This window comes from Dendrobates tinctorius, unplaced genomic scaffold (genome assembly GCF_039654945.1).
Source record: "Dendrobates tinctorius isolate UK_male_01 unplaced genomic scaffold, ASM3965494v1 ptg000046l, whole genome shotgun sequence".
In the NCBI taxonomy this organism is placed as follows: domain Eukaryota; kingdom Metazoa; phylum Chordata; class Amphibia; order Anura; family Dendrobatidae; genus Dendrobates; species Dendrobates tinctorius.
The window spans coordinates 80,608,732-80,630,509 of NW_027361714.1; the positions used below are offsets into that span (position 1 = coordinate 80,608,732).

The 21,778-nt window shown below is 47.0% G+C and overlaps 1 protein-coding gene across 2 annotated transcripts in view; it reads right to left on the reverse strand.

Moving 5' to 3' along the window:
• Window positions 1-21,778, reverse strand: part of AFG1L (AFG1 like ATPase) — a 191,599-nt gene that overhangs the window by 92,433 nt on the left and 77,388 nt on the right. For both annotated transcript variants that reach the window (XM_073576056.1, XM_073576055.1), the window contains exon 5: window positions 21,226-21,356. In XM_073576056.1, the coding sequence (XP_073432157.1) occupies window positions 21,226-21,356 (131 nt within the window). The remainder of the gene's footprint in view (window positions 1-21,225; window positions 21,357-21,778) is intronic.

Genomic DNA, 21,778 nt, shown 5'->3' on the forward strand with positions numbered 1-21,778 from the left:
GGAGAGGACCAAGTAGTGGCTCTACATATCTGCTCAATGGAGACGCCTGCTCTCTCTGCCCAGGAAGTTGACACCGCACTTGTGGAATGGGCCGTTATTCTGCTTGGGATGTCCGCGCCTTCTGCAGAGTACGACAAGGTGATGGCGTCCCTTATCCACTTCGCCAGCGTGCTCTTTGATGCCTGTCTCCCTTTCTTTGGTCCCTGGAAGCAGACAAAAAGAGCCCTTTCCTTCCTACACTCCCTGGTTGCTGCTAAGTATTCCATTAGGCATCTCCTGACATCTAATGTGTGCAAGGTCTCCTCTCCCTTGTTTTTGGGATTGGGGCAAAAGGAGGGGAGGGAGATTCCTGAGTTCGGTGGAAACGGGATGCTACCTTCGGCAGATAGGCTGGGTCTGTTCTATGTACCACCCTGTCATCCAGAATCTGTGTGAATGGAGGAAAGGCTGACACGGCCTGGATGTCGCCGATTCTACGGGCCGATGTGAGGGCTACCAGGAGGGAGGTCTTGAGAGATATTAATTTCAGAGGTGCTGTCTGCAAAGGCTCAAAGGGAGGCTTGGTCAGGGCTGAGAGTACTAAGTTTAGGTCCCAGGGAGGGGTGTTTAGGGAAGACGCGAGCCTGGATCTACCGACTGCCTTAATGAACCTGGCCACCCAACGATTCCCCGCCAAGTCACAGTTGTATAGGGCCCCCAGGGCTGCCACTTGAACCTTTAGTGTGCTAGTAGCTAGGCCTTGCTCTAAACCCCTTTGTAGGAACTCTAAGATGTTAGATATGGGTATCTTCCCCTTCGGGCTAGCCTTTGATACTGAAAGGTACTTTCTCCAGACCCTCCCATACTGTTTGGTGGTTATCGGCTTACTGCTTCGCAGTAGCGTGGATACTAAATTTTGGGAGAAGCCTCTGTTGATTAAAAGAGCCCTTTCAAATTCCAGGCCGTCATGTGTAGGTTCTCCGCCTGAGGGTGCAGTACTGGTCCTTGGGAGAGTAAGTTCTGGATATCCGGGAGGACCCACGGATAGGAGATGGACATTCTCCTCAGCCACGAGAACCACGTCCTCCTCTGCCAAAAACGGGCTATTAGTATTACCCTCGCTTTGTCCTCCCAAAGCTTCCTCAGAACTGACGGAATTAAGGCTATTGGTGGGAACGCATATGCAAGGGGAAAGTGCCAGGGGATCATAAGAGCGTCCAGAGCTAATGGGTCCCCGGATGGGTCTATGGAGCAGAATGTTTTCACTTTCCGATTCGTTTTGTTGGCGAATAGGTCTATGTTGGGTTCTCCCCATAGTTGTGTGATCTGATTGAAAACTTTCTGGTTCACTTCCCATTCGCCCTGTCTCACCTGTGTGCGACTTAAAGGGGTTGTCCGGGCTTCTCACATAATCTCAGTACATATCTGGGCTGCGGAATTATGACAATAACTAGTTTACTTTCTGTCAATAGTTTGCACGGTTTTCTAGATATTCTAAACAGAACGTCCGGGGGGGGGGGGGGTGTTATGGCATTGAAATGAGAACTAGTCGTAACCACCTACTCTACTCCAAACATGCCCTCTATAGCAACAACCCCACCCTCCATAGCTACAGGCCCTCCCCGTTCACGTGAAGCAGCCCTCATCACACAGTAACAAATTCTTCCCCTCCAGCAGCCTCAGTGCAGAGAGCAGACCACCCAGCTGCTCCTCCCCCAGACACACACTGAACAGTGATCTATGGAAAGTGAAAGTAGTGAGGAAGGAAAATCGTCCTGTATTCTGGGCCACTCCATGATTACAATACATAACTCATTATCAGTAATTCCTTCCCTCACTGTCCTAGGCTGCTGGCAGCAGTGAAAACAGACTGTGTGATGGCCAGTGATGGGGGTCTGCAGCTTCTAATCTGCACAGGGGATGGCAGTCACCGATGTAATCTGTTCTGTGACAAAGCATCTGCTGTGTGAATGAGATGGCTCTGTGTCACTGATGTCTTCACACAGCAGCAGATTTGGTGCAGTGTATGTGTGAGCACTGTGTCTCTAATGACACAAATACTGATGGGAGCAGCCTGTCCAATCAGCAGCTTTAACAGTGTGAAGTGTTGGGGGTGTATATATATATATATTGTGCTGCTTTCACAAATACAGGATCAATACTGTGTTCTTTCCAATGCTGGAATGATGATAAAGATGAGTGCTGGTGCAGTTTACTGCTAGCCAATAAGTGGGCAGTGGGTGGTGCTGGTCATTGGAGCTTGCTGGGAGTTTGGTGTAGCTTCGCACATACACTGCACCAAATCTGCAGCTGTGTGAAGACATCAGTGACACAGAGCTGTCTCATTCACACAGCAGAGGCTTTGTCACAGAACAGATTACATTAGTGACTGCCATCCCCTGTGCAGATTAGAAGCTGCAGACCCCCATCACTGGCCATCACACAGTCTGTTCTCACTGCTGCCAGCAGCCTGGGACAGTGAGGGAAGGAATTACTGATAATGAGTTATGTATTGTAATCATGGAGTGGCCCAGAATACAGGACGATTTTCACTCCTCACTAGTTTCACTTTCCATAGTTAACTGTTCAGTGTGTGTCTGGGGGAGGAGCAGCTGGGTGGTCTGCTCTCTGCACCGAGACTGCTGGAGGGGAAGAATTTGTTACTGTGTGATGAGGGCTTCTTCATGTGGACGGGGAGGGCCTGTAGCTATGGAGGGTGGGGTTGTTGCTATAGAGGGCATGTTTGGAGTAGAGTAGGAGGTTACGACTAGTTCTCATTTCAATGCCATAACAACCCCCTCTTGGACGTTCTGTTTAGAATATCTAGAAAACCGTGCAAACTATTGACAGAAAGTAAATTACTTATTGTCATAATTCTGCAGCCCATATATGTATTGAGATTATGTGAAAAGCCCGGACAACCCCTTTAAGAAGTCCGCCATCTTGTTGTCTGATCCTTTTAGGTGTAGTGCCATTAGTGAGCCTAGGTTCCCCTCTGCCAAGTGGAAAATTGATTTTGTCACGTCCATAAGGGTACGGGATCTCGTGCCCCCCTGATGATTTAAGTAAGCGACTACTGTGCTGTTGTCGGAGAATACTCTTACGTGGTGGCCTCTGAGGGGTTTTAGAAAAAACAGGAGGGCGCGCTTCACCGCTAATAGCTCCTTCATATTCGAGGAGGCTGTCTTTTCGTTTTCTGTCCAGGCTCCTTGTGCTAGTTGGTTGTCCCAGTGAGCCCCCCACCTCCTGGGGCTTGCGTCTGTAGTAAGGATCTGAGAAACCGGTATCACCCAAGGAACCCCCCTGGCTAGGTTGGATGGTTCCGTCCACCACTGTAGAGAGCGAACTGTTATGGGTGAGATGTTTAACTGCCCTTCTAAATTCCCGTGAAGAGAAATTTCTGCCTCTAGTATCTCCCACTGGAGATCTCTTGTATGAGATTGGGCCCACTGGACCGCTGGTAGGCATGCCGTCATTGAGCCGAGCAAGGACATGGCCTTCCTGAGTGTCATTAGTGTCCGTGTTATTGCCCCTGTTGCTAGCTGCTCTAGGTGTAGCCGTTTCCCTTCGGGGAGGCGGCACTCCTGCCTGATGAAGTCTATGGTTATGCCCAAATATTCTTGCACTTGGCTCGGAATTAGCCGAGATTTCGGCAGGTTCAGCAGCCAACCTTGATTGGACAAAGATTCCATAGTCTGGTTCAGCTGGTTTCTGCAATGGCTCGGGGAGTTGCCCACTACTAGGAAGTCATCCAAGTATAGGACTATTAGGGTGTCCTGTTATCTCAAATGTGCCATAACTTCCGATATGATTTTCGTGAATACTCTTGGGGCGATGGCCAGCCCGAATGGGAGGGCTTTGAATTGGTAATGCTTTATTTCTCCCCCTATTGTGGCTGCTATTCTGAGAAACTGGCGGTAGTCCGTGTGTATAGGGACGTGATAGTACGCGTCTTTTAAGTCGAGTACTGCCATGTAACAAGCTGGAAACAATATTTTACTGCGGATTTTATTGTCTCTATTTTGAATGGAGGAATCACTAGACATTTGTTTAACCTTTTTAGGTTTACTATCGTCCTGAACGTCCCATCTGGTTTCTTCCGCAAGAAGATAGGGGAATATAAGCCGTCTCCTTTTTCTTGGCGGGGAACTTCCTGCAACACGGCTTTCTCCACCAGGGTCTGAATATCCTGTTGTACTGCAACTTGCTCTTCTGTCGACTGGCTCTGTGGGGTCACTCGAAAGAGGGTTTGGGTAAGGTGTGGAATTTTAATTTGAGGCCTGTTTCTATAATGCTTAGTATCCAGGAACTGTCTGATATCTTTTCCTAGGCCGGGAAGAAGAGGCTCAATCTTCCCCCTACCTGGGAGACACCTTCATTGGGGTTGCTTCTTGTCAGCCGGTTTCCCGAACATGAACCCCTTCCCCTTGAATCTTCTATCTTCCCACTTGTCCTGGGCGTTTTTAGGTGGCTTCCTCTGTGTAAATTTCCTGCTCCGTAAGCGTTTGAAGGTGAAATTGGATGGGTTAGGGAAAGATTTCCTTTTATCCCCCGCTTTCTCGAGTATATTGTCCAGTGTAGGCCCGAAAAGGAATTCTCCTTCACAGGGGATGGAGCACAACTTTGTTTTTGTTTGCAGGTCTCCCGTCCAGCACTTGAGCCATAGAGCCCTTCGTGCTGCGTTCGACAATGAGGCTGCTCTGGCTGTCAACCTGATTGAGTCCGCGGATGCGTCCGCTAGAAATGCTGCTGCTCCTCTAATTAGCGGGACGGAGTCCAGGATTGCTCCCCTTGGCGTTTTGTTCCTTAGTTGGTCATCCAGCTGGTCCAGCCACACCATCAGGGTTCTGGCTGTGCAAGTGGCAGCTATAGCGGGTTTTAGTCCACCTCTAGCTGCCTCCCAGGCTTCTTTTAGGAATGTATCCGCTTTCGTATCCATAGGGTCTTTCAATGTTCCCATGTCCTCGAACGGCAGTGAGAATTTTTTCAAGGCCTTCGCTATGGCTTCGTCCACTTTCGATGCCTTGTCCCAAAACGAACAGCTTGGCTCCTCAAAGGGGTATTTTCTTTTTGGTGCTAGGAGGCCCTTTTTCTCTGGCCTTTTCCATTCCCTCTGTATGAGCGCCTGGATTTTATCATTCATGGGAAACTACCTCCTTTTCTTCTGCTCCAATCCACTAAACATGGCATCCTGGATGGTCCTCTTAGGCCTGGCGTCTACTAGGCCCATAGTGGTTCTGATGGCTTTTATTAAAGGGAATCTGTCACCCTTTTTTTCCCCTATTAGCTGCCTGCATAGACATCGGGGGCTTATCTACGGCATTCTGTAATGCTGTAGATAAGCCTCCGATGTAACCTGAAAGAGAAGAAAAACACTTTATATTATACTCACGGAGGTGGGCGGTCCGGTCCGATGCCTCCCTTCTTCATGCGATGACGTCCTCTTCTCCCGTCCTGTAATGGCTCTGGCGCAGGCGCACTGCTCTGCCCTGTTGAGGGCAGAGCAGAATTCTGCAGTGCGCAGGCGCCAGACCTGTAATATGTCTTTAGGTAGGAAAATAGGGAAATTTCCAATATTTCCTAAGTAATTTTTTCCCACACTCATCAGTTCACCTCAGGTCAGCCAGGGATGTCAGTGAGGCTGCGAGGAGTCCCAGGCTGACCTGAGGTGAACTCATGAGCGTAGGAAAAAATTCAGAAACTTTCCCATGCTCCTTAGTTCATCTCCGAGCAGCCGGGGAGCCTGCGCAGAGATGAACTAATTCATTCTGGCTGTGGTTTACAGCGGGTTGGTCACATTAGCACCGATCCCGTTGTAAACCACTTAACCCCTTCTGATGGATTGCAGCAGGGGACCTGACTGACCAGCGGAGAGGTAAGTATATTGTTGCATTTTTGTTTTATTTTTTTTACAGGTTCATGGTTTATTTATGGATTAGCAGAGGAATAAATTTGGTCAAAAATTTGGTGTCTTTACTTCATTAAAACAATTTTTAATGTCTGTGTGTGTTTTTTTAACCCTTTACTAGTCTATGGCTAATAATGGATAGGTGTCTTATTGATACCTCTCTATTAGTAATCCATCTTAATGTCACCTTCCAATAGCAAGGTGACATTAAACCATTCTTATTAGCCCCTTAGCCACTGCTACAGGGTAATGGGAATAGAGAGGCTAAGTGCCAGAAAAGGCGCATCTTATAGATGCGCCTTTTCTGGGGTGTCTGGGGGCAGATTTTTGTAACTGGGGGGGGGGCAAAAACAATGGTCCCTCTCAAGGCTATTAATATAAAAGAAAAAAAAATCCAGTCTGATGCCGGCACTCCCGAAAAAAAGTAGAGTGTGAGAGATCGGCTTCCTTAGAAAATTTTTTAAAAGATTTTTATTCTGAAGTATAGCAATAAAAACACCAACGTGTTTCGGCTTAAAAAAAAGCCTTCATCAGGTAAAATATACATCTATTATAGATGTACCAGGTACACTGGTGCCATTATAAACTGCTTTACTCGAGTTCCAGAATCCATGTTTGTATGCAGCTTCAGATAATTGGCATGCAATTTACGTGTACGGTATTTAACGCTCCTCTTTATGTCTTATTACAGTTGTAATGATCTCCCTTTTACAGAGGCAAACATTACCTCCGAACTAGTGTTTAGAAAGGCTCAGTAATAACATTTGGATTATATAACCGGCAGAAATATGCCGAACTCTCTGATATAAGAAAAACCACACTGAATAGATCTGCCTGGGGCTATAATGTAGTGTTTTGATGCTGCGCGATACGAATGCCTTTTGCCTTAGGAGAATAAATTGATTTGTAAAAGCTATCTAATTAATAAAGCAAGAGTCACTTGATGTGCTTGCTTGCCAATTTACTCTCTTTTGATCTTGTCCCCTTACTTATACTGTAAAATTACAGCTCTGTTTCAGAGCAGGAGAAGAAGAAAAAACAATGGGAAACATATTCTTGTAATAGTCTTTTTTTATTTTCATTTTTTTTCTAGCATTCATTATAGTGTAGAACAAAAGAGAAGGCTACAAATTACCACTAATGGCAGTCTACTAATGAAGAGAATGGAGAAATTTCATTAGCATTTAAGAGAAAAGATTTATTATGACCTAGAGTTGCTTTCTATTATGACTCACTTAACTAAGAAAAAAAAAGGGAAAAGAAAAATCTAATAGTTAATTTACATGTGTAAGTGCCTGGGACTCTGTCATCTGCTGATTGGTACAGAGCCACATAATGAATAGCAAATATAAGCATATGTAACCAGTAATTAGTGTTGGCACAAAGCATGCGCATCCTGTTAGAAAATTCAATTTGTATTTTGTTTTAAGAATTTTTATTTTGAAGGAATATCCCATGTATAGAGGAATATCCCATGTATGGAAGTATACCCCATGTATAGAGGAATATCCCATGTATGGTGGAATATCCCATGTATGGTGGAATATCCCATGTATGGTGGAATATCCCACGTATGGTGGAATATCCCACGTATGGTGGAATATCCCACGTATGGTGGAATATCCCACGTATGGAGGAATATCCCATGTATGGAGGAATATCCCATGTATGGTGGAATATCCCATGTATGGAGGAATATCCCATGTATGGAGGAATATCCCATGTATGGTGGAATATCCCATGTATGGTGGAATATCCCATGTATGGAGGCATATCCCATGTATGGAGGAATATCCCATGTATGGAGGAATATCCCATGTATGGAGGAATATCCCATGTATGGAGGAATATCCCATGTATGGAGGAATATCCCATGTATAGAGGAATATCCCATATATAGAGGAATATCCCATGTATAGAGGAATATCCCATGTATAGAGGAATATCCCATGTATAGAGGTATATCCTATGTATGGAGGAATATCCCATGTATAGAGGAATATCCCATGTATGGAGGAATATCCCATGTATGGAGGAATATCCCATGTATGGAGGAATATCCCATGTATGGAGGAATATCCCATGTATGGAGGAATATCCCATGTATGGAGGAATATCCCATGTATAGAGGAATATCCCATATATAGAGGAATATCCCATATATAGAGGAATATCCCATGTATGGAGGAATATCCCATGTATAGAGGAATATCCCATGTATAGAGGAATATCCCATGTATAGAGGAATATCCCATGTATAGAGGAATATCCCATGTATAGAGGAATATCCCATGTATAGAGGAATATCGAATGTATGGAAGTATACCCCATGTATGGAGGAATATCCCATGTATGGAGGAATATCCCATGTATAGAGGTATATCCCATGTATAGAGGTATATCCCATGTATAGAGGTATATCCCATGTATAGAGGTATATCCCATGTATGGAGGAATATCCCATGTATGGAGGAATATCCCATGTATTGAAGCATACCCAATGTATGGAGGAATATCCCATGTATGGAGGAATATCCCATGCATGGAGGAATATCCCATGTATGGAGGAATATCCCATGTATGGAGGAATATCCCATGTATGGAGGAATATCCCATGTATGGAGGAATATCCCATGTATAGAGGAATATCCCATGTATAGAGGAATATCCCATGTATAGAGGAATATCCCATGTATAGAGGAATATCCCATGTATAGAGGAATATCCCATGTATAGAGGTATATCCCATGTATAGAGGTATATCCCATGTATAGAGGTATATCCCATGTATAGAGGAATATCCCATGTATGGAAGTATACCCCATGTATGGAGGAATATCCCATGTATAGAGGAATATCCCATGTATGGAAGTATACCCCATGTATGGAGGAATATCCCATGTATAGAGGAATATCCCATGTATAGAGGAATATCCCATGTATAGAGGTATATCCCATGTATAGAGGTATATCCCATGTATAGAGGTATATCCCATGTATAGAGGTATATCCCATGTATAGAGGTATATCCCATGTATAGAGGTATATCCCATGTATAGAGGTATATCCCATGTATAGAGGTATATCCCATGTATAGAGGAATACCCCATGTATGGAAGCATACCCCAAGTATGGAGGAATACCCCATGTATGGAGGTATATCCCATGTATGGAGGTATATCCCATGTATGGAGGTATATCCCATGTATGGAGGAATATCCCATGTATGGAGGAATATCCCATGTATGGAGGAATATCCCATGTATGGAGGAATATCCCATGTATGGAGGAATATCCCATGTATGGAGGAATATCCCATGTATAGAGGAATATCCCATGTATAGAGGAATATCCCATGTATGGAGGTATATCCCATGTATGGAGGTATATCCCATGTATGGAGGTATATCCCATGTATGGAGGTATATCCCATGTATGGAGGTATATCCCATGTATAGAGGTATATCCCATGTATAGAGGAATATCCCATGTATAGAGGAATATCCCATGTATGGAAGTATACCCCATGTATGGAGGAATATCCCATGTATAGAGGAATATCCCATGTATGGAAGTATACCCCATGTATGGAGGAATATCCCATGTATAGAGGAATATCCCATGTATAGAGGAATATCCCATGTATAGAGGTATATCCCATGTATAGAGGTATATCCCATGTATAGAGGAATACCCCATGTATGGAAGCATACCCCAAGTATGGAGGAATACCCCATGTATGGAGGTATATCCCATGTATGGAGGTATATCCCATGTATGGAGGTATATCCCATGTATGGAGGTATATCCCATGTATGGAGGTATATCCCATGTATGGAGGAATATCCCATGTATGGAGGAATATCCCATGTATAGAGGAATATCCCATGTATAGAGGTATATCCCATGTATAGAGGTATATCCCATGTATAGAGGTATATCCCATGTATAGAGGTATATCCCATGTATAGAGGTATATCCCATGTATAGAGGTATATCCCATGTATAGAGGTGTATCCCATGTATAGAGGTATATCCCATGTATGGAGGAATATCCCATGTATGGAGGAATATCCCATGTATTGAAGCATACCCAATGTATGGAGGAATATCCCATGTATGGAGGAATATCCCATGTATGGAGGAATATCCCATGTATGGAGGAATATCCCATGTATAGAGGAATATCCCATGTATAGAGGAATATCCCATGTATAGAGGAATATCCCATGTATGGAGGTATATCCCATGTATGGAGGTATATCCCATGTATGGAGGTATATCCCATGTATGGAGGTATATCCCATGTATGGAGGTATATCCCATGTATGGAGGTATATCCCATGTATAGAGGAATATCCCATGTATAGAGGAATATCCCATGTATAGAGGAATATCCCATGTATAGAGGTATATCCCATGTATAGAGGTATATCCCATGTATAGAGGAATATCCCATGTATGGAAGTATACCCCATGTATGGAGGAATATCCCATGTATAGAGGAATATCCCATGTATGGAAGTATACCCCATGTATGGAGGAATATCCCATGTATAGAGGAATATCCCATGTATAGAGGTATATCCCATGTATAGAGGTATATCCCATGTATAGAGGTATATCCCATGTATAGAGGAATACCCCATGTATGGAAGCATACCCCAAGTATGGAGGAATACCCCATGTATGGAGGTATATCCCATGTATGGAGGTATATCCCATGTATGGAGGTATATCCCATGTATGGAGGTATATCCCATGTATGGAGGTATATCCCATGTATGGAGGAATATCCCATGTATGGAGGAATATCCCATGTATAGAGGAATATCCCATGTATAGAGGTATATCCCATGTATAGAGGTATATCCCATGTATAGAGGTATATCCCATGTATAGAGGAATACCCCATGTATGGAAGCATACCCCAAGTATGGAGGAATACCCCATGTATGGAGGTATATCCCATGTATGGAGGTATATCCCATGTATGGAGGAATATCCCATGTAGGGAGGAATATCCCATGTATGGAGGAATATCCCATGTATGGAGGAATATACCCCATGTATAGAGGAGTATACCCCATGTATAGAGGAGTATACCCCATGTATAGAGGAGTATACCCCATGTATAGAGGAGTATACCCCATGTATAGAGGAGTATACCCCATGTATAGAGGAGTATACCCCATGTATAGAGGAGTATACCCCATGTATAGAGGAGTATACCCCATGTATAGAGGAGTATACCCCATGTATAGAGGAGTATACCCCATGTATAGAGGAGTATACCCCATGTATAGAGGAGTATACTGTGACGAACAGCCCACCGCCGTTCGTCCACTTACGGGCGACACTAACGGGAGTCCCGCTGCCACCAAAACGCGACGGACAGCGGACCCTGTGTCACCACTATGTCACAGTCCCACCACTGACACGGGTGTATCAGCGGACGGAGGGGCGTGACACAATGCCGGCACACGGCTATCACAGGCGCAGTGGGGCTTATCTTAGTTATCCCAACACTGGCACCATGTGACCAAAAATATCCAGCAAGCTAATCTCGCTCTACAATTTGCCGCAGGGGGAGTTTAATTTGGATGCCCCACCACTGCTATCAATCTTCCAAGTACTGCGGGGATTTATGTATATCCCACTTTCTCAGTTCCACTTTGGAACTCGCAGCTCTCCGGCGCCCCCCTTACCCTCAGGTCAGTCAGGGAACTGCACCTAGGATAATTAGTCGCCGGACGGGCTGCCTGTTGTGAACCGGCAATTAGGCTTCTGCAGTAAGGGAATTATCAATGCTGTGGCTGAAGCCCCTTACTCAGCAATATAAGACCCTTCTAGACTGCCAGCAAGCCGTAATAGCCGTACACAACGCGCTGCCACCAGTCACGGTTACTTAATTCACAGTGTTAAATTAAGAGGGTCCGTGGCAAACCCCTTGAATTAGTAGCGATTATCTATCAAAGGCGTATAGTTCGATTCTTAGAGCATGGAGACAGATCTAAATAATTTCATTTATTTTCCGAAAGAGGACAGTGATTACAGATAAAAGTTGCTATAAAATTGAGACATAAAATATGTACAGTACAGGTATAAAATAAAAGTGGAGAAAACAAAGAGATTACACTCACAGTTCCATATTGTTCCTTAGGCAGACCATGCGGCTAAGGTGGGTGGAGGCGGAGCTGCACTTCTCCGCTCATTGGGGTCCTTCTAGCACGACGACTTGAGCTGTTCTGAGCTGGTTCTGCCAGGGAATGCCTTATAGACTTTCCTATGTGACATCACAGAGAGGTGCATTCTGGGTTGATCCCACCTCTCTTATCCAAGTTATGTTTTGGCTACAAAACTTAGATTAGCTATAACTTTATGGGAGAAGCTGGTATGGACTCATCAGTGGTATCATGTTTCCCAGCGTAATGAGCCCATCAAGAAAACATCAAACATCTATGCGATATGACCGTCCATTTGGGCGCAAATCATATCTCAGGTTCTGGACATCCGAGAGTTTTGCAACAGGCACCACAGCGAAGCTGGGTCTGCTCGGATCGCAGAAATATGATTTTTATATTTCTGCTGGGTATGGTTTTCGCGGGACAATCCCTTATTGTTTTATTCAAACTCCTGGTTTCAAACAAAGAGTTTAGTTCCCGCACTTTTTTTTCTCTTTCAGCTGAGAGAAGCCAAATGGTGTGAGGAAGATGGTCTAGCTAATTAACATTCCTGCTCTTCCAGAGGAAGTGGCAGGGTTGGTAAAACCTGGGGGGAAGGAATTCCTACTACTGACAGTTTACAATGTCCTAGGATGGAGGATTTGTTAGCACATTGCAACAGAAAACATATCTTCGGGCATTGTACATCACACCTCCCCCCTTAAGAGGGCGCTAAGGAGGCATTACCTCTCGGTAATCGGCCATGCGCACCTCAGCGGGTTCGCCCCGGCGGGACAACCCATCGGCATTGCCGTTTTCACTGCCCTTCCTGTGTTTTACAGTAAAATCGTACTGTTGAAGGGCAAGGCTCCAGCGGAGCAATCTTCCATTGGTTCCGGACACTGTGTGCAACCAGCTCAGAGGGTTGTGGTCGGTTACCACCGTGAAGGCGCGCCCATACAGGTAGGGCTGCAAACGCTGCAGTGCCCACACCATGGCCAGACACTCCTTCTCGATGGTCGAGTATGCCACTTCCCTCGGCAAAAGTTTCCGGCTCAGGTACAACACGGGGTGCTCTTGGTCCCCCGAGTCGACCTGGCTAAGCACAGCACCGAGGCCAAACTCGCTGGCGTCGGTCTGTACCAGAAACGGGCGACTGCTGTCAACTGCTCTCAACACTGGAGAGTTGCACAGGGCTGCTTTCAAAGCTTGGAAAGCCGCCTCACAGTCATCTGTCCAGTTGACTGTTTGGGGTAGCCTCTGCTTGGTGAGGTCAGTCAAGGGTTTGGCAAGGGCGCTATAGTCCTGTACGAACCGCCTATAGTACCCTGCAGTGCCCAAGAAGGACTTCACCTGTTTCTTGGTCCTGGGGGTAGGCCAGGACACGATTGCGTCCACTTTTTCTGGCTCCGGACTCATGGAACCCCCGCCTACCCGGTGCCCCAGGTAGTGGACCTTGCGCATGCCTATCTGGCACTTCCCCGGCTTGATGGTCAGGCCTGCCTGGTGAAGACGCTTGAGCACCTCCTGGAGGTGCTGAAGGTGTCCCTCCCAGGTGGAACTGAAGACGGCAATATCGTCTAAGTACGCCACCGCGTACTCCTCCAGTCCCCGAAGCAGGTGGTTGACCATCCGCTGGAAAGTGGCAGGGGCATTCTTCATGCCGAAGGGCATGACCGTGGACTCGTACAGTCCAAAGGGGGTGATAAAGGCGGATTTCTCCTGCGCCTCAGGGCTCAGGGGAATCTGCCAGTATCCCCGACTCAAATCCATGATGGATATGTAGTTGGCGTTTGTCAACCGCTCGAGCAGATCCTCGATGCGCGGCATCGGGTGGGCATCAGAGGTTGTGATGGCGTTGAGCCCCCTGTAGTCCACGCAGAACCGGGTGGTTCGATCCTTTTTAGGCACGAGGACTACAGGTGAAGCCCACGCACCTTTTGACCGTCGAATCACTCCCAGCCTTAACATCTCATCGACCTCTTGGCGCATGACTTGTTGCACCGTTTCAGAGATCCGATAAGGTGTTCGCCGTAATGGGGCATGATTCCCGGTGTCCACCTCATGAACCGCTAACTCCGTCCTCCCAGGACGGTTGGTGAACACGGGCCGGAAGAGTTCCAGGGTGGCCATCAACTGCAACCGCTGGGACACGGTGAGCGAACCACTTATCTCCATGTCCTCAATGGACCCATTGGCCTTGGCCTGGGCCAGCATGTCCAGGAGGGAATCTTCCTCCCCATCCTCTGGCAGATTGCAGACCGGTAGGATGCAAGCTTCACGTTCGTAGTGCGCCTTCAGCATGTTGACGTGAAAGGCCTTGCGCCTACCCCGAGCATGGTCAAGCGTGACCACGTAGGTGACCGGGTTGAGCTGTTGGTGGACGACGTACGGGCCTTCCCAGGCTGCCTGAAGCTTATCCGTTGGTACCGGGACCAACACCCACACCTTTTGACCCACCTGGTAGGTCCGCTCCCGGGCGTTCTGGTCGTACCAGCGCTTCTGGTCAGCCTGAGCCTGCGTCATGTTGTCATGCACCAACTGCGTCAAGGTCTGCATCTTGTCACGGAAGCGCATGACATAATCCACGATGGACACTTCTGTGGGGTTTGGCTCATCTTCCCAGGATTCTCTTATCAACCCAAGGGGTCCCCGGACTCGCCTGCCATACAGGAGCTCGAAGGGGGAGAACCCGGTCGAAGCCTGCGGAACTTCTCTGTAAGCGAACAGCAGGTGTGGGAGGTACCGCTCCCAGTCGCGCCCTTGGGTCTCAACCAGTATGCGGAGCATCTGTTTGAGGGTACCGTTGAAACGTTCACACAAACCGTTAGTCTGTGGGTGATACGGACTCGATACCAGCTGCGTCACCTGCATTTTCTCACAGAGAGCCTCCATTAGGCGAGACATGAATTGGGGCCCTTGATCGGTAAGCATCTCCCTGGGAAATCCTACTCTCGAAAAGATGGTCACCAGTGCGTCAGCCACCTTATCTGCCCTGGTTGAAGACAGAGCTACTGCCTCTGGGTACCGGGTAGCGTAGTCTACCACGGTGAGAATGTATCGCTTTCCGGAGCTGCTGGGGACGGACAGCGGTCCTACAATGTCCACCGCGATTCTCTGGAAAGGCTCCTCTATCACCGGCAAAGGAATAAGGGGAGCCTTAAGAGCAGGCCCCGCCTTACCCACTTTTTGACAGGTGGCACAGGAGCGGCAGTAGTGTGTTACATCTGTCCCCATCTTGGGCCAATAGAAGTGTTGAGACAGCCGTGCCTTTGTTTTGCTGATCCCCAAGTGTCCAGCGAGTGGAATCTCATGGGCAATCCGCAACAACTCAGTTCTGAACTGATAGGGGACGACCAGCTGTCTTTCCCTCAACCACTCCTTTTTAGGATCTCCGGGTACTGTCTCCCGGTACAACCTTCCTCGTTCCCAGAACACCCTCTCCTTATCAGACTTGGAGGTGGGCGTCTCGGCGAGACCTCTCAATTTCTCCAGGCTGGCATCTGAGTGCAGAGCAGCCTGGAACTCCATGCTGGAGGCTGCCAGAAGTGACGTCAGGGTCCCCTCTTTACTGGGACCCTCTGGAACCGGCTCTGGGTTCACCTCTGGTTCAGTCTCTCCTGTAGCAGCAGAGGGTCCAGAAGACAGTGCGTTACCTGCGATCTGGGCACTCTGACTGCGTGTGACAGCTGCTATGTATGCTGTCTCCCTGGGGATTTCTGCAGACCCACCAGCTGGTGCTGCCCTGGGCTCTACCTCCCCATCCACCCCCAACACTTCAGGAGCAGTGCTACTTATGGGCCAGTTACCTTCCTCGGTGGCACTGGTCAGCTGCATGGCATTACCTTCCTCATGGTCCCCATGCACCTCCCCATTTCCTTGAGCACCGTTGCTTACTCCTGCCAGGGGTTCCTCAGCCGTCTCACTCCGCAGAGTGACGGGGCTGAGCACTTCGGTACCTGTGGACACATCTACCGCTTCAAAGAAAGGGTTAACGGGTTCAGTCGGCACAGATACATCAACATCATCATCATCCTTCCTAGGAGAAGAATGGTTATCAGTTTGCTTTGGTACATTCACATCAGCATCAGCATCGTACCTGGGGAAAGAATGGTTGTTAGTTGCATCATTACTCATCAAGGCATTAGCAGGTAACACATTCAGTTTCCCATCATCAACATCATCAGGGTTAACGTTACCCTTATTATCAGTTTGGGGAAGGGTGTCAGGGACATAGTATGCAACCATCCTCCCCAAGTCAGTCCCCAATAAAACATCAGTGGGCAAATTTTCAGACACTCCCACCTCCCTCAACCCGCTCCCGGCACCCCAGTCAAGAAAAACTCGTGCCACTGGCAAGGGACAACGGGTGCCTCCAATCCCGGTGACAGTCAGGGTTTTCCCCTCAACAAACTCTTCAGGGGCCGCCAGTCCAGGACGGATGAGGGTTCGTTCAGCCCCGGTGTCCTTGAGGCCTGTAGCAAGACGGGCCCCCACCTGAACAGGTTGAACGTTGTCGTCAGCCCTCCCAACCACACCTCCCACCAAAAGAACAGAGGCATTGGGCCCGGGGGCCTTGGCTGGGGGGTTCTTCGGCCTGTTCGGACAGGTGTAAAAGAAGTGACCAGGCCGCTGGCAGTGGTGACACAGGCGACTGTCAGTAGCCGGCCTGTTGTTGGCAACAGGGACAGGGCCTCCGGAGGGACGGCTAGCTGGGGCATTGGGGTTGGTTGCTGGCTTACCCCCTTTCCAGCTGGTGGCGACTGGCCTCCGCGTCTCGGGCTTCCGGTTGGCCTCGTGGTTGTCGGCGATCTGCGCCGCTTTGTCCGCGTTCGTTGGTTCGCGGTCCAGGATGAACTGTCGGACCTCAGCTGGGCAGAGATGCAGGAACTGGTCTTTGATCATCAGGTCCCGTAGCTGCTCAAAGGTTTCAACGGACAGTCCATGGATCCACTGGTCAAAGTGGGTCCTGAGTCCTTGCACCACATCACTGTAGCTATCGTGTGGGCCACGTTGGAGGTGTCGGAACTTCTTTCGGTATACCTCAGGTGTCAGCCGGTATTTGGCGATCAGCGCCTGCTTTATGGCGTCATAGTCATCATCGGCTTCTGGCGGAAGAGAAGCAAATGCCTCCAGGGCTTTGCCTTTTAGCCCTGGGGTCAAGTACCTTGCCCATTGGTCTCTAGGCAGCTGGTACTGTCTGCAGGCTTTCTCAAAGGCTCGCAGAAATGTGTCCAAGTCCCCGTCCTTTTCCATCACGGGAAAATGCTCTGGCCGGGGTTTAGGAGTCTGGACGCTGCTGGGCTCACGGCTTCGGGCTGTGAGGGCATTCCCACCCCGCTGGAGTACCTCCAGTTCATGGGCCCTCTGCGCCTGGCGCTCGGCTCTCTCAGCCTCAGCTTGGCGCTCAGCTCTCTCCGCCTGGCGCTCGGCTCGCTGCTCTGCTCTCTCTCGAGCTTGCTGGATCAGCCTCACCCGCCCATCACTGTCTTCGGCGGGGAGTTCGTCCAAGGCCATTTGCAGATAGGGGTCCACCCCGTTCTGGTTGAATGTGGGGCCAGCGCTCAGGAGTGGAGCCTCTGCTGCAGCCCCATTGCAACTTGGGCCAACTTCTGCGCTCGCTGGATTCTGGTCGTTGTCCAGCTGCACTAGAGCCGCGATCATTTGAGCTCTGTTTTTGTTCGTGGCGTCAAGGCCTTGGTACGTGCATAACGCAGCAAGAACTTCCTTTGTCTGCCGGGTGTACCAAGGTTCTCCTTTTGCCGCCATGGTTGCCAAATAAAAGATAGAAAAAGAAAAACGAAGAAACGGGAGGGGGATACTTGCAAGTACACACTAATGTCTCAGGACTAGTAACCACTGAGTCTGTTCTCCAAAACCTATGATGCAGGATTCCCGCAGGAACCGTGCAGGTTTTTAGTGAGAGGAATGATTGCTCAAACCAAATCACTAATGCTCTAGGATTATCCCACCGCGCTGCCACCAATATGTGACGAACAGCCCACCGCCGTTCGTCCACTTACGGGCGACACTAACGGGAGTCCCGCTGCCACCAAAACGCGACGGACAGCGGACCCTGTGTCACCACTATGTCACAGTCCCACCACTGACACGGGTGTATCAGCGGACGGAGGGGCGTGACACAATGCCGGCACACGGCTATCACAGGCGCAGTGGGGCTTATCTTAGTTATCCCAACACTGGCACCATGTGACCAAAAATATCCAGCAAGCTAATCTCGCTCTACAATTTGCCGCAGGGGGAGTTTAATTTGGATGCCCCACCACTGCTATCAATCTTCCAAGTACTGCGGGGATTTATGTATATCCCACTTTCTCAGTTCCACTTTGGAACTCGCAGCTCTCCGGCGCCCCCCTTACCCTCAGGTCAGTCAGGGAACTGCACCTAGGATAATTAGTCGCCGGACGGGCTGCCTGTTGTGAACCGGCAATTAGGCTTCTGCAGTAAGGGAATTATCAATGCTGTGGCTGAAGCCCCTTACTCAGCAATATAAGACCCTTCTAGACTGCCAGCAAGCCGTAATAGCCGTACACAACGCGCTGCCACCAGTCACGGTTACTTAATTCACAGTGTTAAATTAAGAGGGTCCGTGGCAAACCCCTTGAATTAGTAGCGATTATCTATCAAAGGCGTATAGTTCGATTCTTAGAGCATGGAGACAGATCTAAATAATTTCATTTATTTTCCGAAAGAGGACAGTGATTACAGATAAAAGTTGCTATAAAATTGAGACATAAAATATGTACAGTACAGGTATAAAATAAAAGTGGAGAAAACAAAGAGATTACACTCACAGTTCCATATTGTTCCTTAGGCAGACCATGCGGCTAAGGTGGGTGGAGGCGGAGCTGCACTTCTCCGCTCATTGGGGTCCTTCTAGCACGACGACTTGAGCTGTTCTGAGCTGGTTCTGCCAGGGAATGCCTTATAGACTTTCCTATGTGACATCACAGAGAGGTGCATTCTGGGTTGATCCCACCTCTCTTATCCAAGTTATGTTTTGGCTACAAAACTTAGATTAGCTATAACTTTATGGGAGAAGCTGGTATGGACTCATCAGTGGTATCATGTTTCCCAGCGTAATGAGCCCATCAAGAAAACATCAAACATCTATGCGATATGACCGTCCATTTGGGCGCAAATCATATCTCAGGTTCTGGACATCCGAGAGTTTTGCAACAGGCACCACAGCGAAGCTGGGTCTGCTCGGATCGCAGAAATATGATTTTTATATTTCTGCTGGGTATGGTTTTCGCGGGACAATCCCTTATTGTTTTATTCAAACTCCTGGTTTCAAACAAAGAGTTTAGTTCCCGCACTTTTTTTTCTCTTTCAGCTGAGAGAAGCCAAATGGTGTGAGGAAGATGGTCTAGCTAATTAACATTCCTGCTCTTCCAGAGGAAGTGGCAGGGTTGATAAAACCTGGGGGGAAGGAATTCCTACTACTGACAGTTTACAATGTCCTAGGATGGAGGATTTGTTAGCACATTGCAACAGAAAACATATCTTCGGGCATTGTACATCACATATACCCCATGTATGGAGGAGTATACCCCATGTATGGAGGAATATCCCATGTATAGAGGAATATCCCATGTATAGAGGAATATCCCATGTATAGAGTATCATCCCATGTATGGAGGAATATCCCATGTATGGAAGTATACCCCATGTATGGAGGAATATCCCATGTATAGAGGAATATCCCATGTATGGAAGTATACCCCATGTATGGAGGAATATCCCATGTATAAAGGAATATCCCATGTATGGAAGTATACCTCATGTATGGAGGAATATCCCATGTATAGAAGTATATCCTATATATAGAGGAATATCCCATGTAGGGAGGTACAGTCCATGTAGGGAGGTACAGTCCATGTAGGGAGGTACAGTCCATGTAGGGAGGTACATCCCATATATGGAGGTACATCCCATATATGGAGGTACATCCCATATATGGAGGTACATTCCATGTATGGAGGAATATCCTATGTATGGAAGTACATTCCATGTATGTATATCCCATGTATGGAGGTATATGCCATGTATGGAGGTATATCCCATGTATGGAGGTATATCCCATGTATGGAAGAATATCCCATGTATGGAGGTATATCCCATGTATGGAGGTATATCCCATGTATGGAGGTATATCCCATGTATGGAGGTACATTCCATGTATGGAGGAATATCCCATGTATGGAAGTACATTCCATGTATGTATATCCCATGTATGGAGGTATATGCCATGTATGGAGGTATATGCCATGTATGGAGGTATATGCCATGTATGGAGGTATATGCCATGTATGGAGGTATATGCCATGTATGGAGGTATATCCCATGTATGGAGGTATATCCCATGTATGGAGGTATATCCCATGTATGGAGGAATATCCCACGTATGGAGGAATATCCCTTGTAAGGAGGTATATCCCATGTATGGAGGAATATTCCAATTATAAAAGGTCTATTTCAAATATGAATGAAAAAGTCACTTGATTGAACAGTACTTCAAGGAGGAAAGTAGTGTACAGCACGTAGCAGCAAATAAATTTGAATGTATAGCTTTCCTTTGCCGAGGTGCTTAAAGGGAATCTGTCACCAGACTTTTGCCACCTAATTTTACAGCAGGATAATTCCATCAATGTGTCACTTACTGGGCTGCTCAATGTGTTGTTCATAAAACCACTGTTTTATTAGCAGGAAATCATCACTAGAGGACTAGTAAAGTCATGTAGTCCTTCATGTTCATGAGCTCTGTATAACCCCACCCCCACCACTGACTGTCAGCTTTCTGCCTATGCAGAGTGTACACTTAAAGCTGCCAATTAGTGGTGTGGGAGGGGTTACACAGGGCTCAACAGTCAGAGGACTGATATATCTGCAGCAGAGAAAACAGTCATTTTAACTAAAATCTATCACTTCCTGGGCTCTGATATATTAGTGGAATCAGGGTCTCTGCCCCTACATCACGCTGCTCTCAGAAGGTTTAGCAGAAACCAGCTGACAAATTCCCCTTAATATGACTATATACCGTTTTTTATAAATAGTTAAAGGTCCTTCTGCAAAGATCAGAGCTGAGTGTGAGATCCCAAGAATATATTAGATTGACTATTGCCACTTTATGAAACATTTATCACAACTTACCTGGAATTCATCAAAACACAGTAGACAAGCTTCCTCGCTTATTTCTTCAGCTATTGGGGCAATGGGATCATACGTTTTAGCCATGAATCCCACCTTTCTTTTTGGTAATGTTTTTTTAAGTCTGTGTATTCCTAAACATATAGAAGCAATAATTTCATTACAAATATTTTTAGAAGTAAATTGTACTGGTTTAAAAATACCTGAAAAACAAAAATAATGAAATCACACTTTTAAACTTTTAAAAATCACACTTTAGTTTAGCCTGAATTATTAGCAATAGGCTTTACAGATGATAACTCATGATTTGTACATGTAAAGAAGAAAAATAAAACAACTTAATTACTTTTTGACTGATATTTGGAAGTTTATTTTGACATGAACATTTTATTCTAAACATGGTTTTGGTGGGATCTCTAAACTAACGTCCTACATCCCTAAAGAAAGAAATTTCAGTATACCTGTCTACATGATAAGAAAATGTAACCCTTAATGGACCAGGACCAACATGCGCATAATCACTGGCAATATCAGGGCATGGCGATACTATAATTAT